Genomic DNA, 17,716 nt, shown 5'->3' on the forward strand with positions numbered 1-17,716 from the left:
ATTTTTCAGTATTTGGTTACGTTATGAAAAATAAACTGGAAAATAATTTATTAATATTTTATTTTTTTCAATTTTTTTAAAATAATGAAGAACAAATCTTACAAATTAAAAAGTTGAATGAGAATAAAATTGAAAAAATATATAATTTCATAAATTATCTCAAATAAAATAAATAATAATCAAAATAATAGAGATCAAATCTAAAAAATAAAAAAATTGAAATATGAAGAAATTAAAATAATAATAATTAACATTTCATAAATTATTTCAAATAAAATAAATAACAATCAAAAGAATAAGGATCAAATTTGATAGATAAAAAATTTCAATTAAAAAATGATAAGGGAAAAACAAATAATAATTATAAAAATAAGAACTAAAGTTAATATAAAAATTAAATTCTTATGGATGAAATTGAAAAACAAATATTCAAAACAAAATATATATATATATATATATATATAGCAATTAAAAGTTTGAGGACCAAATTTGATATAATCAGCAAATAATATGATATTTCTAAATTTCTCACAACTTTCAGAAAATGTTTTCCGCTCAAAATAAAAGAAAAATATTTTTATAAAAACCAAGTTAAATTTTTTTTTAATTAAAAAATGATCAAAAAGTATTTTTTGTTGATTAATGTTTTTTAATAATAAATAAATCCAAAAATATTTAAAAAATAATTTTTAAAAAATTACTTTTCAAAATGGCAAACACACCCGTGAAAAGTGTAATCGATGGGCTGTGTCTGAGCCTATATTTTTGGCTTTTATGAGAGATAAGCGTGGATTTAAGAGCATTATCTGATAATTAATTATGCTGTTAATTGCTCGAGCGTGATTGTGGGCCCCTGGGTGGGGAATGAACAGAGGAGGTAATCAGGTACTTTTCGAGAGACGTTGGGTGGACTTCTTAGTGGGGTCCAGATGAGGTGTCATTACCAGAAAAATTGATTGAATATCACCGAGAGTCCATTTGATTTTATCATTGCGGAGCCAGCTGTATCATCAAACGGACAGGAAAGCGGGATGATACCGCTTTATGAACTTTGTCTAATGCACTTTTGTGGAAATTTTGGTATCACCAGTAGTTCGGTCCGCGCTCTGCTTCGGAAATATTAGTAAAAATTTAGGATTAAAAAGTTTGTTTTTTCTGTGGTCTCAGATTCGAACCCTGTGATTGCTTATATGATGGTCACTGGAGGCTTACATGGTCATTAACTTTAGGTGCGTGTAAGCTGGCCCGAACACCCACATTAAACTAAAAAAAAATTCATGGGCAGCAATTTTTCATGCATGCCATAAATAAATAAAAATCTGATGTCGTTTGGTCGACCTAACGGTTCAAAGAAACAAACTAGTCAGCTTGCCAAATAATTACTCTTTTTTTTTTAAAAAAAAAAAAGAAGTAAAGTTAGCTGTCATTTTAACCATTGTCTAACTCTAGTTCAAATGGGAAACAATGAAATCTCAATGTATTTAATTGCAAAAAATAAAAAATTCAATGAGTAAAATAAAAAAATAATGATACGTTATACTGACTTGTGTTAATCTTTAAAATCGATGACATGACTAATAAACATGATTACGATTGTAAAACCCATGCTGATTATCGATATTTTTAATTGAAAAAAAAAAGTGAGAAAAAACTTTTATGATTAGAGAGAAAAAAAAACTATTTGTAAATTAGTTAAAATCTCAAGTAAAAATAAATAAAAATATTAACAACAAAAATATTAGTGATTGGAGTTTTGAAGAAAATATCATGGTATAAAATGAGTGATATTATCATAATTTTTGGAAAAAATCTTACTCCTTCCTCTATTAAACCCGCTGGCCATGGCAATTGATGGAGACTTGGAAATTTTGATTTTTCTCCTCCTTTCTCCGAAACTACTTATGGGCATAGGAGCATGATTAGATGATTTCTATCCACTATAACAAATCAAATTACACCGAGGGGTTGGAAGCTTGGGAGTTAGAGAGGGAAAGTGTACAAAAACTTGAAGAGGAAGGGAAGAACGTTGGAATCTTTGCAAGAAACACAGTCAATTGCATTTGGTTGTGTTAAGAGGTTCTAACCAATTAATTTCAACTCTTAGTTGGATGTTAATTTTGGGTTTCAAAATCCTCAATTTACAAATTTTAGGGTTTATTATATTTTATATTGGAACGTTGATTGGGTTGATTTTTATTGGTGTTGGGTTATGAAAATATCATAGGAAATGTTCAATTTGGCTAATTAACATCTAGAATTAAAAAACCCTCAAATCTTTGAATTTCAGGGTTTATGTTTGTTAATTAGTGAGTAAATATAATGTATGCAACTTGACTAGGGAAGAAATTGAAAACCAATTTCAGGGAATTAGTGAAAATTTGGAGAAATTAGAAATGTGATTAATTCATGTTGTTTTTGGTATTCTAATGATATAGATAATGCTTGTGATTGATTTCAAATGTTGTAAGGTAGATAATTAGAAGTTTACTTAATATAATATGGATGTAATGATGGAAATACGATAAATTGTACAAATTATGTTGAAATCTATGTTCTAAGAATGTTATGAAAGTTGTGTGTTTGGTTTAATGATAGAAATGTGAAAGATTGAATAGATTATAATGAGATTTTTATGTTCTAATAAAATTATGGAAGTTGTGTGATATGTATAATGATAGAAATATGAAAGATTGGACAAACTGTATTCGAATTGATGTTCTAATGAAATTATGGAAATGATGTGTTTGTTAAAATGATGGGTTTGTGTTTAGGCATGATTGAGATCCATATGAAATAAAATGTTTAGACATTGGGTTATTTTTGTATAAGGTAAAAAGAAAAGTATGAAAATTGATGAAATTATGTAATGTTATTGTTTTAATGATGAGGTATGCTTATAATAAATTACGAAGTGTGATTAAATGGTTATTTATATTGGGTTGTGGGTTAACAAATTGGTAATATGGAAAATGAGAAATAGATGTTAGATGTTAAATGATAGTAAGAAAAATGTGAAATGACATGTAAATACAAATGAGTAATATGAAAAATGTTAAATTGTATTGAGATACAAACAAGTGGTAAAGAAAGAATATATATTTTGTTTAAAAAATGTGAGGAATAATCATGTGTTTAGCAAGTTTGAAAAATAGGTTAAAGTGAATTAGATACTAATTGGAAATATTTCCTTGAAAATCAGGAGGGGCATCCAAGGTTAGACCAGTGGTTGAGGGAGCACATACTATTAAATTTTCATATAAGTGCTCGTCACCTCACCTTTTTATTTATAGTCAATGCAAAGTTTATGTTTATATGTAAAATGCATCTTAAAAGGAAATGTAGAAAACCATGTTGGGAAAGAAATAAGTCGGCCGCATGAGAAAAGCCTATTAACTTGGGAAAATAGTTAAGTTGGTTGTAAGAGCGGGGGCTCAAAACTTGCGGAAATAATTAAGTTTGTCGTATGAGCAGTAGTTAATGATTTAGAAAAAGAAAAAATAAAAAAAAAGAAAAGAATCCAGTTGGTTGTATGAGCGGAGGATCTTGGTTTAAAAAGGATAAAAGTTAATTGTATGAATAGGGGCTATTGATTGTATGAGTGTTGGATAGGGTTAAACTCATCAATTTTAAAAAAGCAATTAAGCAATCGGAGTCCATATTAGAAGAGGTTAAAATCGTCACAAGATCGAGGTTTGATTAAAATAAACTAAATCAGCAGCTCTAGCAGGGATTAGTTATATAAATTTAGTAAGTTTCCCTAAGGGGAACTAATGGTGCAGAAATGAGTAGGCCATAATGATGAATTTATATAGAAAATTTCAATAATCATAATGATGAAATTATAGTTAAAAGGGGAGTCGTTCTAGTATAAGACAACTATTGTATTTGTGTGTGTATTTAAAGTAGTATTATGGTACTTAAGTGCAAAGTGTAATTCTATGTAACTAATTTTTGTTATATATATATATATATATATATATATATAAAAGATGGACTTTGTGTAATCCTTTAGTTAAGTTAATGAAAAGGTTGAGACTTGTTTCTGTAATATGTTATGTTGTTTATTCTGTTCATATTCATTAGTGTTATTCCCCTTGCTTGTGACATTGAAAGAGTGTGGGGATCTCTTAGGTTTGTGGGACAAACTAGTCGTAGGCAAAACACGAGTGAATCGGCAAGGGAAAGGCTGAGTCCAGTGGGACTAGACTGTCGCACGAGGTCTGTTTTTGGGATGAAAAATTGACCCCGTGTATATATTTAAGGTTTATCCTACATACCGTCATAGCTGTAGCGTTTTATAATTTGTGTTAGGTAGAATTTTATAACCAACGCTCATATGTTTTCCCTCATATCCACTACCATTTTATCCATCACACACAAATCTTTATTCTGACACCAGCAACCTTGGTTCTTCTTCATCGTGGGCAACCTAAGACAACCATCTCATCTCTTCTTCTTAGCAATAGTGCGTCAAGAGCTCCTCCATAGGCAAAACCATTTTTTCCATCAAGTCATCCAACACAAAAAAGCCCCCTCACAATCTCCCTCTCTTTCCATCTTCATTGAGTTCTCATAGCCGCTATCAACAATAACAAGGCCAGCTTCAATCCTTACTTTCTCATGACTCTCGGCGACAACCACCCTTCATTAACGATCAACAACAATAAAAGAGACTGTCAGAAACAATCATGGTGAAGGAGAACCAAAAAGGAGGAACAATCACGTGATGAGAAACAAATGAGAAGATGACTAAAGCTTTGGAAGGCCAAATCTCTTTTCTTAGAGAGCGTGAAGGAGCACTGACGGTGTAGAAGCACTCGATCCACCAACCCACGATTGAGTAGCGGCGGCGCGTGAATCCATGCACCAACAGTGATGGTGGTGCAAGTTACACATGCTGCCACTGTTTCATTGGTCTTCCAATGTTTATTTTAGTATATCCTGTATATTTCAAACGCCTCGGAAGGTCGATCTATAAACTCAAACCATTTTGGACAAATTGCTATAACATTGTGAATTTGGGACAAATTGTTTATTTTGTGTATATTTTTGGACTGTTTTGGACATTATTTGATTTAAATTCATGTGTTTTTTATTCGATAATTTGCATTGAATTGCAATTTTAATTTTTAGGGTAGGGTTTATGTTGATTTGAACATTAAATCTTGATTCATGGGTTGTGCTTGAATTGATATTGATTTATTTGAATTAGAATGAAATTTGAATATAAGTTCATGAAATTAATAAGATTTGTATGGATATTTGGTGTTGTTTGGTTTTGAGTTGATAAGCAATAAAAGGTGTGGGGGTGCCCCTCTTTATAGCAAACTCCTCGACTAGATATAAATGTGAGGCTCCGTCTAACTAACTTCAAAAAAGATGCTTGCATTAACCTAATGAAAGCCTTTAATTACTTCAACGTGAATCATATGAGAAAAGGACTATATATTGGGAGAGGAGTACGCAGGCAAGGCATGTAAAGCTTCATACTTTTGCATTGTTTGATATATTTATTATTTTTTTAACTTTTTTTGTTTAATTTCATATCCAAACGAGGAATCTAAGGTATAGGAAATCAGGGGAGGGGAGGCTTAGGCTAAAAGAGCTAGTGTTGAGGCCAACGGCGAAGCCTTTTACAAGGCTCAGGTGGGTTGTAACCCAGGTAACAACCTTAATAACAATAATAATTCTTCCAGCAAACCTAAAAAATTAATTGGTTTACACTTTCCTTACAGCAAAGTGTAAGGAAACCTAAACAACAATAAGGTGTTACCTGGCAAACCTAAACAACAATAATTAATTAGCTGCACACTTTCTCTTTGGTTTTTACAGCAAACCTATCTAAACATAAATAATTAATTGGTTCACATGTCTTCCAAGTAACTTGGAGTTTTAGTTTTTTTTCTTCTCAACAATATACAATTTTAGCTTGGATTTTGAAGAAGAATCTATACAAAGAGCCGCAAGAGTGTAAAATCATCATGTAAAAATTTACAAGCCCTAACTTTTCATTTGAATTCAATGTTTTACATTCATTGCAGTAGATTGTACCCTAGAAATCTAATAGTTTGAATACGTTCAGTTTTTTTAATACTCTAATGGGTTACAATTCAATTTTCCCAAATGTATTCCCATAAAAAAAAAAACCTTAATTTGGTTAGTAATATAGGTCATGTTAAAGTTAATAGCTTGTTGAAGATATTGATTCGAATTCGATCATAGATGAATTCTATTTTACAAAACATCAAATGGTACAACTTTGATAGTATAATTTATTTTAATTTTTAATTTTTAATTTTATGTACTTTAAATTTTATTTTATTTTTTATATTTTGTGTTATGTATTTTAATTAAAATTTTATTGTTATCTTGATAAATTTATATATCCAAGTAAATAATTAATCTTAAAAAATAATTTGTATATATTTATATTATAACCTAGGATAGGGAAAATTCCTCTGCGCCCCTAGTTGAGGTTATGGATACATCTAGCTCTTAGACTGTGGAGATTTAGGTAGCTTGTCATGAGATGAGATGGATAGTAACTCTATTGACGCCATCACGAGAGGAAATTGATCATTGATCTCCACGAGGAGGGGAAGGCCCCCTTGATATTCTAACATGGCAACTGGGAGAGAGCCAAGTCTCTACTGTTGAGGATATCACACCCAAACTTCCAACATGATATATTTGAAGGGATTACATGAATCCAAGACCAACAAAACCTCCCATTTATGGAGCCTCGGATTGCCTCTAATGAAGGTATATGGTATCATGATTCAAACCCAGACTGTGGACGAGTCAACAGAGGATGTTACGGTGAACAAACCTTGTCTTGTGCTTATATGCAGGGTGGTGTCGTGATGGATACAGAGAGTACCACCACCAAAAATGCAGAAAAATCCCTGATTATTGCTCGTAACAATCTTAACCATATGTATCCTTCTAGTACTGTTTCCCCCCTCTTCTGAATCCTTCAAATAGTTAGGTCAAGGAAATAACTAGTACCAAAATTAGTCACCAAATAGTTATGACAGAAGTTTGGTGTTGCATTCAAATTTGTAAAAGACACAAGTAACTCAATCACACCAGTTAAGCAAGTTTTTTCCCTGAAAAGCTCTAGCTAGTCCCTAAGTGGAATTACCTCCTTAGATTAGCAAGAAGCCCGTCAACTAGGTAAACATTTAAAAATGGTTCTGAATGCAAGTCAGGATCCATAAAAAGAAATGCTCATCTCTGTCCGTGAAACTCAGCAAACTAAATGATTTGTCTCACATCTGCGCAGAGACAGTGTTAAGAGTGGGTGTATAAAAGCCATGCATCTTCTACTCAGCGTTATATTGTAAATGAATGACAGGACAAGCGGGCATGACAATTAACATCTCTGCTGGTTAAAAAGTATTCTTTCACGCTCATAAGGCACAATGTTGCAGAGATTTCCTAACTCTAGTCAAATAAACATAGCCCAGACAAGATTGCTAAAGCACACACAATGTCACGCGAGTAAGAATGCAAAACTAAATAACAGGGCATTCTGAGTACATATATATTACCAAATTCAGAATCATGGCACCCAAATCTTAGTTACATAACTATACTAATAGTCAAACATATATGGAAGACCATAAGCAACTCACTAATAGTTCTTGCACTAATGCGAATCCCCTACCTGGACAAATGCTACAACTTAGCACACATGTTCTAATATCAGGGAAAACAGAATGCTCACTCACATATCCATTACTCTTCCAACCTCACTACAGTGAACATTCCAAAACACAGAGCCAGCATCATCGACCTTCCTGGTATCAATAGCAATAGCCCCAAATATCGCCCTGAAAGCACTGCAAACCACTGTGGGAGCAGTTGAATTAGTCTTGGGAGAAACTCTAACTACCCTATGCAACCCCAGTCTCATCCCATCAACAGCACACGAAGTGTCCACTTTAGCGTTTTCTGATATCCAGCGGTTAAGGTCTTTCGAGGAGATTTCAATGTCCTTTCCAAGGTAATACATAGAGACAGATGTGTCGATCACATTTGATCCCAGAATGCTCAATGCCTTATTGTTCTCCTGAGAGAATGACGAGTGTGTCATTGCTCGGCGAAGATAACCAATGTTCTTGAAAGTATAGCTGCAAATTGAAGAAGCACAACAATGACACTTCTTTTTGGTCCATCAGGAAATAAAAGAAATAGAATCAATAGGATAAAAATGAAACTTTACAGCAATTATAGCAACTGGATCTATATTTATCACAAATTATGGCCTTTTTTTTCTAACTTTATCTTTTATGTATAATATAATACTTCATTTAAAGAACCCAGTTTTACATTTGATTTTCTCGGCAACAAAAATACAATTTTATGATAGAGAACGAAAAAGGGTAAAGTTACCCGATTTGATTCTGCAGGATGTCAAGTGCTGACTCAAACGGCGATGATTTGAGTTTTCTTGATGCTCCAAACTGCATAAATCACAGTCGCAGAGTAAATGAAATCTTCTGATTCTCTTTAATAGCAGACCAAGCAAAACATTTTAGGGTTATTAAAAATAGGGTTTCTGAATATACCTGTGCAAGGGAGTATGTGGACAAGACGACTAGTGCAAAGACAGTGAAACGACAAGAAGCCATTTCTCACTACCTCTTTCGATCTTTTGAGGATTGAGGTTGCTTGTCTTAGGATTTCGTTCTAATGCTTCTAAGTTCCAGGGAACTTTCCCTTCTATGCGAAGTAGCTTGACTTTAAGGTTGAACTGAGATGTCAGATGTCAGGTTATGTATGGTCAGTGGGCGCTTTCGAATGTTTTGGTCAGAAGGGATGGGTCCATGATCGCAAAAATATTGGATAGGTGTTTTCCTCTACGTAGTTTGTATTTGTAGTTTAAAAATATATTTTTAATATTTTTAGATTATTTGGATATGTTAATATTAAAAATATTTTTTTAAAATAAAATAAATATTATTTTAATATATTTATAAATAAAAAATATTTTAAAAAATAACTGTAATGATATTTATATAAAAATTTCAAATCCCAAGCATATAGTTACTTCTTTTCTGCTTGAATTCTCTCATCAAATTGCAATTTTATTCTTAATTTCGAGATGAATAATGAAGATTTAAGTGAAGAATAAAGATTAGAATTAAGTCAACCTTTTTTTTTTGTTTTTTTATTTGTCATGCATTGCATTGTATTGTATTATATAATATCAATTTCATTTCATTTGAATTTAAAAATTCAGAGATGCCGAAAGATGGTAGAATGGAATTCCAATCAACTTTCATTGCTCAAAACAAGAAAGAAAAGAATTGGGCCCTAAACAATTCCTTTCTTGTATAAGCAAAAGCATGTATACAAAAAACTGAGGAGTTCTTTCATCGGTAAACACTACCTATGATGATTAACATATGAACCTGTGAACTACACGGTAATAATATCTATTCCCCCTCCAAACCAGAAGATACATCCACCAGCCCTCATTTCCCTGAAATTTAGAGCAGCAACAAAAAAGAAAGATAAATGTTTGATTGAGGCCACAAATTCTTCATCGTCCCATCTTGCGTGACGCAAAGCGCCAGGTGTCAAACACCGCAAGAGCATGCAACGAATGAGTTAACATCAGAAACCAGCTTCAGGAGAAATCTACTACATCAAAGCGAAAAAGAATCATCCGAACAAGCATTTCTTGCACCAATCATATTGACACTGTCGTGCTTGTTCAACCTGGGTCATTCATTGCATATAGAAAGGGCAGAATCACAGTTCCTTTCAGACAACATTATCGAAAGAAACTTGTGTTTCTGTGCTACTTGACTTTGAATTTGAAGCATCAGCCAAGCATTGAAGCAAAGCTAATACATCAACAGTATCATCTAGATAGTATCTAGCTTTGCTTGGCTTTTGGCCAACAGTGCATGCAAAAATCGCTGGAGCTGAAGGGAGTGACGAACCATAAGCTGTGTTTGACATGCTTTCAAACATGTCTTCATCAGATCTGTCATCCCCAATGCACAACACGAAATCTGGGGGTTTCCCATTAGCAATCATCGAGGAAAGAACCTTCTCTGCAACAAACCCTTTAGTTACTCCCTGCGCATTTTTAAGTTCAATGTGAGACCAATTTCAAACAAAAAAAAAAAAAAAAGGAACACGGGAACAAGCCACGAACAAAAAGCCTGCATACCTGTGGTTTTACTTCAACAATATTCTGGCCCCTCTTAACAACTACCGGATCATTTGCAAGGACATTTTCCAGATGATCCAACAGTTCCTTTGCCTGGCAAGATCCAAAATCTGGATCGGCATCTTGGTGGTGCCATACCAAGGCACTCTCCTTGGTCTCTATATAGGAACCATCAGTGGCCTCTGTATACAATTTCATGACAGGTTCGGCAATGTTTTTCCAATCAAAATCAGCAGCGAAGGATCTCGTTTCCCAATCAGACATCCCACTCCACCTACAATGAGAAAAAGCAACCCCTTAAAAAACAGAACTTATACTACACAATGAAATTAGTTGAAACCCACTAGCTTCATTCACAATTGCAATGACCTAATAAGTGGAGAAGTTAATTTTACTTAAATGAGCGCTGTGTTTGAACCTTATGTGTTCCATTTAATAGACAAACAATGTCTTGCTAGCAAAATTATTAAGCTAGAAATTCAATATTAATACCTATTAACATACCTCAAGAAGTATCCATGTTCAGCTGCTATACCCAGATTTTCACATTGAGCAAACCAATCACTCAGAGACTTTTTTCCTCTGCCACTAACTATAAACACATTGTTCCTGGGATCAGAACAAAGATTGTTTAGAACAGAGATGACTTCAGGACTGGGGGTTTTAGGAATGGAAGTTTGAGCCACCACTGTTCCATCATAGTCCAAGAATATTGCCCTTTTAGAAGTTCTCTTGTATGCAGAGATGATGTAATCATTGGAAAGCTTCCTAAAGCTAGGAGAGAGTGACAAGATTCTGAAATTCAGACCAAAGCCAATGCCCCAGCAACGTTTACTATAATGATCTTCGCATGCTCGTGTCAAATCCTGCATAAAACTGCGGGCCCAGTAAGCTACATCATGGGAGCTAACAAAGCGATAGTGCTTTTCATGCCGCAACTGCTTCTCTAAATCAGGCATGGTGATGGCCACATTCAATGCGTTGGCAACAGCTTCAATGTCCCATGGGTTCACTCTTATCGCTCCACTTAATGATGGTGAGCAACCAGTAAACTCTGATACAACAAGTGAACTTGTATGACGCGACCCAGAGGCAACTCCTAAAGCTTCGTCCATCTTCGGCGTACCCTGCCTGCACGCAATGTACTTGTATGGGATCAGGTTCATTCCATCTCTCACTGCATTTACAATGCAGCATTCAGCCAATGCAAAGTAGGCAGTTTTCTCACAAAAGGGGACATGACGATCAATCAGGACCACTGGTTCATAGCCTGGAAAACCAAAAGTATCATTTATCCTTTTGGTAATTGTATGTGTCTCCATTTTTGCTTCTTGTACAGCTTTCCCTGAGCTCCTAGCAGGATTAACAATTTGAACCAAGACTAGCTTTCCCCGCATCCCTGAATTCTGCTGCAAAAGATGCTCCATAGCTAATAATTTCAGACTAATGCCCTTGAATATGTCCATATCATCAACTCCAACAACAAGCCTTTTCCCCTTGAACTGTTTTTGGATTTCTTTGACCTTGATGGAAGAAGAGGGGTGATTTAAAGCAGATTCAACTCGACCCATATGAATCCCCACAGGCAAAATTTTGATGTACACTGTGCGGCCAAAATACTCCAGACCAATATGACCACGTTTGGATTCGTAGTATAGGCCCAACATCCGGCTGCAACAGGATAGAAAATGGCGAGCATAATCGAATGTATGAAAACCAATCAAATCTGCATTCAGCAGTGCTTTCAGAATTTCATCTCTAACAGGCAGAGTCCGGTAAATTTCTGACGAGGGGAATGGGCTATGCAGGAAGAAGCCAAGCTTAATTCGATTAAAACGTTTCCTCAAAAAAGTAGGGAGAACCATTAGGTGATAATCATGGACCCAAACATAATCTTCTTCTGAATTAATCACTCCCATGACTTTATCTGCAAATATTTTATTAGTAGAGACATACGACTGCCACAGCAATCTATCAAAGCGATTACCATGATCTGGACACATAGGCAGCATGTAATGGAAAAGGGGCCACAGATGATGCTTACAGAAACCATGGTAAAAGTTTTTATAAATTTCAGAAGGAATAAATGTGGGTACACAGTTAAATTCCTCCAGCAATTGTTGAGAAACTTCTTCTTGCTCACTAGTATCAACATCAACCCTTAGAGATCCCACATAAACAACCTCGGTATTTTCTGAGAAGCCATCTTTCATTTGTAACAGAAGGGAGTCCTCATCGAAACTGAATGACCATTTGCCAGATTTTAAATCCTTCTGAGCATTCAGAGGGAGAAAATTTGACACTATAATCTTTTTAACAGTTGATGGAGCATCAGAATTGCCATCATTAGTTCCATCTCCATCTATGTCAGAAATTATTCCTGGAACAGTCATTATCCTTGGAAGAGCTCTAGGAGCCTGACTGAAATTCATCATATTCCCAGATGCCAAGTCCAATAAACTTATGCAAGAACTTGACACCATTGTTGTCAGATTGTAGTATTCTTGTTTCTGGCTATGGAGTTAGAAGAAAGGAGATAATGCACAATCAACACCTTCCTACCAAAAAGATCTTGAAGGAGTATTGCAAATATTAGAGAACTAAAGACCTGCAGGAAAAGGCAGAAAACATGTTTAACTACCACGTGATGTGATGAACAATGTTCATCTTTGAATCAAATAGAAATATAGAAAGGGAATAAAGTATAAATCTGTAGAATGTAAATCATTCAATTCTGCAGCCCTATATATGCATGAATACAATGTGTAGTCGCCAGCAATGCAGGTTCACCATTTGCAATGGATCTTACAACTATTACAGGTTAAATATCAGGAAAAAGCAAAGGCTTGGAGCCTTGAAGTCAGAAGACATATCTAGGTCCTTTGAACATCTTAAGAGCCCCATGCATAATATGTAGGCTCTGTTAATTTGAAAACAATAAAGGGAGGCATAGTAATTTCCAGAAAGTACGTACATCACTCATAGGACACTTTCAAGATCTTGTTTGTCCATATCACTGTGATATCATATTCAGTGTCCCAAGAAATATCCTTTGATTCTTTTCTGGGGGCCAAGGTCCTTGAAAATTTTAATGGAGAATAAACGCTTATAATCAGATTATCAAATTGCCAATTAGAGCCAAGATCATTATTAAGATGAACTAGTGAACAAACAGAAAGAAATGTGTATCGTCATAAAAAGAGAAAGTAAAGTGAAAATATTTCCAGTGTGAACTTGAAAGGGGAATAGAGTTGTCACAGAGAAACTGCTTCTTTTTATATGTTTGTCTATTATTGGCCCCATTTTATCATTTACTAAAACGAAAGTGAAATTGCAATTGCTAAAGCCTATCTAGTCTTATTACAATTATCATTCCTGCTCATGAGTCAGCAAATGAAAACAAAGATGTTAACTGTTAAATCTATGAAATAAATTAGAGAACAACCGGAGGGTCAGTCACCAGAAATCGGTGACCTACTTGTTGATTACACGCACAAAAAGGGAGTAAGGCCATACATTCCAACTCGAACACGGAGATTTAAAGTATAGCCAACATTCATCATGTTAATCTATGGATCAGAGGAAATAAACAAGTAATCATAAACGCAACCAAATGATTCATATACATACCTAGATTCACTAGGAAAAATGCAGGCAACGGATTCTTCTTCCTAGATCTTTCTTATTCCTTATGCAACTCAAGGGAAATTGTTTCGTAAGAATTCGTGGTTGGACACAAATTTATGAAGCTGCTGAAGTGAGAAGGGAGAGTACGTTTTGAATATGAAAAGGATATCACAGTGAGTTGTATGAATGCAATATAGTCTTCTTATACATGCCTTATAAAACCCAGTTCCAGCCAAACAATTAAACCACAGAATCTGTCCTCCAAACCAAAATCACTGACTGGGATTACATTTTTATGAGTTGGATTAGCCAAATAAGTCCATCCTTATCTCCTCTTGCATCGAAATCTTCGCACAAGACGACAAATAAAACCAGAAAGAAGAATGGCAACGTGGACGTACTTGATTCGCGGAACAAATGTGTGTTCTGTAATTTTAGATATTCTGATTATTTCAACAAAAATATGACTACTGAAGACCATAATCTGTCAATTTCATTAATTTATACAAGCACCAATAATTCGAAGTATAAGATTGCACTCGGCTATTCATGGCAAAACCTTCTTGGTGAAATACTTTGAAATAAATGAAAATAAGAAACGACATAAGAAACACAATTCTAGCTGCATTTAATTGATATATGTTACTTTATTTTCCAGATTCTACAGCTGGACATTATCAGCAACAGCTAAAAAGGATTTTTCCTTCAAGGACCCAACTTGACTTCAAATACACAAGCATACACCATTTAAATATCTCTTGTCCTGAAATTTAACCATTCTTTTATTGGAAACTAATTATACTGAAAAATGGTAATAAAGGAGACTGTATGATAACAATAGCAATCATAAATAGTGGCCTACATACACCGTTTGAAATCATGCCTTGTGCCCTATCATATGAACTTGAGAACTCAAAATGCCATTACACCTCATAGCTACATCAAAGCAGAGAAGAGTGGAGACAATCTAGAAAAAACTGTAACATGAAACACTCGGAGACAAAGAGAGAAAAAAAAAAGTTTTTAGAAAAGATTTTGTAACAATAAGAACATTGGCCTTTCTTTAAAAAAACAAGGTCATGAAATCTTAAACATAAGAGTAAAGCCTATTATAAAAGACCCGGAAAAGGAGAGAGGTGATCATGGTTCTTGAGAAAGAATAACTGTTAAATTTAGAAAAAAGAGTTCAAATGCCACATCAAAACCTATGGATCTCACAGTTCCCATTTAAAAACATAATCTAAAAGGGGTTACCTGAAAGCAAGGAAACTGATTCAACAAAAAGAGCTTCCTGCCAGCACTAAGAACCGAGAGTTACCCTGCCACCAAAATCAATAGCATCAAAGAGTAAGTTGCTGCGAAACAATACAATATACACACTAAAGTAAAACCCAAAGAAGCAATTCAACACAGTAAAGAAAGCCCAAAAAGAAAAACTCCAAACCTAATATAACCCATCATTTCTTTCACACTTTGAAAGCAAGCAACAAAAGTTAAAGAATCAAGAACAAAAGAAACCCAGAAACAAACGGATAATGTGAAGTGTTTACTTACAAGAAATGAAGTAAATGTTGTGAGAGAAAGAATATTAACAGGGCATTTACAATACAAAGATGTAAAAGAAGGTGATAGAGAAAGAGGAGCGGGTGTTAGGTTCAAAACTGGTGAGATTTTGAGGGGAGAGTTTTATTTAAGGCTATGAAACCGACGAAGCAAGGAAAAAATAGAAAGTTCTGAACAAAACGAATAGAAATGGAGAAGAAAAACAAATATAAGAAAAGATGGAAGCTTTTTTATATATAAATATTCCTATGGTTTGGTTTGGTGTGTGGTGTTTGTCGATTCAACAAGGGAAGCTGAGATGGATCGAAACGTAGAATATTAAAGTCAAAAAGAAACATGGATAATGGATTGGATCTGTTCTTATGTCTCACACCTTGATTGCAACTCTGGTTGCTCTTACGTTATAGTCCTCTGTGCCTTCTCCTTGCTCCCTTGTCCTTGTTTTTCATGTTTTCTTACCACCCCCCTGTATAAATTAATGGACAATTCCATTGAAACACTTTTCTTGCATAAAATTTGAGATAGTTCTTTACATGATTCACGGGAATCATAGTTATTAAAATTTAATAAATAAAAAAAGCCTGTGATATATATAACTCATTCGATCCTTAGCACAAATACAGTAATGATTTTCACTTATTAATAATATATGCTTTGTTTATTAATACATGAAAAAAAAATTTGGGTTGAATTATGAATATCCTTAACTCTATGGATATGTTTCCCCTTCGCACGTGGCAAAATAAGAAGGGGTGAAATGGTATTTTAAAAGCTATGTCATTTAATTAAGATATACATTGAAAATATCTGAAAATATATATATATATATATATATATATATATATATATATATATAAATTCATATTGTAGGACCTAAGTCTTTAGGTACCATACCAAAAGGTCGTCTTCATTATTGAATAAAGAACATTATCCTTTAGCAGTGAGTGTAGTTGTCTCTCTACGGAGCTCCAAATTTCTGCACTATAATACTGTTGACCCTCTCTCTCTCTCTCTCTCTCTCCCCCCCTCTACACACACACACACTTGCCTGCCTGAGGATAAACAGATATAGACTTGGCCCCATGATCTCCTTCAACTTTTAGTTATTTATTAAATACTAGCAGACTGGGAAAATGCCATGGCCATTGGAACAACAAAGATTAATGATTTGGATTCTTGTGAATTTCTATGTTCTATCCAAAAAGGTGTTGCGGCTTATGCAAAATAAAAATAATCAAGTCACTAACAATTGTAAAAGAATTCAACTAGCAATTTGACTTGAGGAAAGTTTTTGTTGATGAAAGATCTAATGTCAGTGAGTTATCATTACAATAATTTTTATTTTTATTTTATAACTCGGGTGTCCAGGCTAGTTTACGCGTACCACAACTAATCCCCGGATCCACTGAACACCCTGCAAGCCTAGTAGGCAGGTAAGGCACCGCGGGGGTGATAGGCGTGCACATAAAGATTCGAACCTAGGGTACAGAAGTAAAGAATTCCCTGCCAAGACCGCTAGGCCACGAACCTGGGTGCAGTGACGACAATATTTTTTATAGTATAGGAGATGGTTTTCAGGTTATTAAGATGCTTGTTCTAATTGGGAATGTTAATTTATAATATCATATTTTTACTTTCATTACCTTACTCTTATTCTGATTTTAACTTGGCCAAATTGGACTGGCTGAGAGGAATTTTTTTATTTGACGAGTACCCTATAAAATTCATTTTTTAAAAATTGATTTTTTAAAAAAATACATTTTAAAATATTAAACAAGTCGGACGGAGGGCAAGCCGGGTGATGTAAACGGAACTAGAGAAATCTAAATTTTAGAACAAAAGGGAAAACTAACATAAAATCCGATTACTCACAGTATAGATAAGATAGACAAATTAGAGATTATAATTGACAAAAAGACTAAGCTCATACCTAACATCAAAAGATTGCATCTCTTACAGTTCTTGTCGTACAATTATTAAACCTCCAATGAGTCAATAACAGAATTCAAACCTATAATTAATCTGATGCTGAATGAGTGAGTGTTCATTTTAGCCCACGCAAGCTAAATTATCAGGGTTTGACAAAACACACTAATCCAAATATCCAAATACATTACTTCTTGATTTTGTTTAAAAATATATTTTTTATTTTTTAAAATTTATTTTTAACATCAACACATCAAAATAATATGAAAATATCAAAATAAAACTATTTTAAAATAAAAAAAATTAATTTTTTCAATTTTTTTCTTAAAACACATGTCATTTGGAAGAAGATGAGGACTGTTAAGAGTTCAAAATGAGAATGATGGCGAATGCGAGCAGAAGAAGGGAGAT

The 17,716-nt window shown here is 34.0% G+C and overlaps 2 protein-coding genes across 5 annotated transcripts; both read right to left on the bottom strand.

Moving 5' to 3' along the window:
• Nucleotides 1–7,518: 7,518 nt before the first annotated feature.
• On the bottom strand, nucleotides 7,519–8,785 carry LOC7458025 (protein NUCLEAR FUSION DEFECTIVE 2). Its single transcript, XM_002318606.4, has 3 exons — nucleotides 8,574–8,785; nucleotides 8,398–8,468; nucleotides 7,519–8,135 (listed from the first exon to the last, which is right to left on the bottom strand). The coding sequence occupies exons 1-3, from the start codon at nucleotides 8,634–8,636 to the stop codon at nucleotides 7,730–7,732; spliced, it is 540 nt and encodes a 179-aa protein (XP_002318642.1). The 5' UTR covers nucleotides 8,637–8,785; the 3' UTR covers nucleotides 7,519–7,729.
• Nucleotides 8,786–9,260: 475 nt separating this feature from the next.
• LOC7458026 (probable alpha,alpha-trehalose-phosphate synthase [UDP-forming] 9) lies at nucleotides 9,261–15,895 on the bottom strand. 4 transcript variants are annotated; one of them, XM_024582378.2, is made up of 6 exons: nucleotides 15,753–15,895; nucleotides 15,071–15,135; nucleotides 13,820–14,242; nucleotides 10,694–12,797; nucleotides 10,190–10,463; nucleotides 9,261–10,095 (listed from the first exon to the last, which is right to left on the bottom strand). In XM_024582378.2, exons 4-6 carry the CDS (start codon nucleotides 12,670–12,672, stop codon nucleotides 9,775–9,777), a joined length of 2,574 nt encoding a protein of 857 aa, XP_024438146.1. In that variant the 5' UTR covers nucleotides 12,673–12,797; nucleotides 13,820–14,242; nucleotides 15,071–15,135; nucleotides 15,753–15,895; the 3' UTR covers nucleotides 9,261–9,774. The 4 variants fall into 4 exon arrangements, with proteins under 4 accessions (XP_024438146.1, XP_024438143.1, XP_024438144.1 ...); XM_024582375.2 differs by lacking the exon at nucleotides 15,753–15,895 and adding an exon at nucleotides 15,371–15,727; XM_024582376.2 differs by lacking the exon at nucleotides 13,820–14,242.
• Nucleotides 15,896–17,716: the final 1,821 nt, after the last annotated feature.

This window comes from Populus trichocarpa, chromosome 12, assembly GCF_000002775.5.
Source record: "Populus trichocarpa isolate Nisqually-1 chromosome 12, P.trichocarpa_v4.1, whole genome shotgun sequence".
Classification (NCBI taxonomy): Eukaryota; Viridiplantae; Streptophyta; class Magnoliopsida; order Malpighiales; family Salicaceae; genus Populus; species Populus trichocarpa.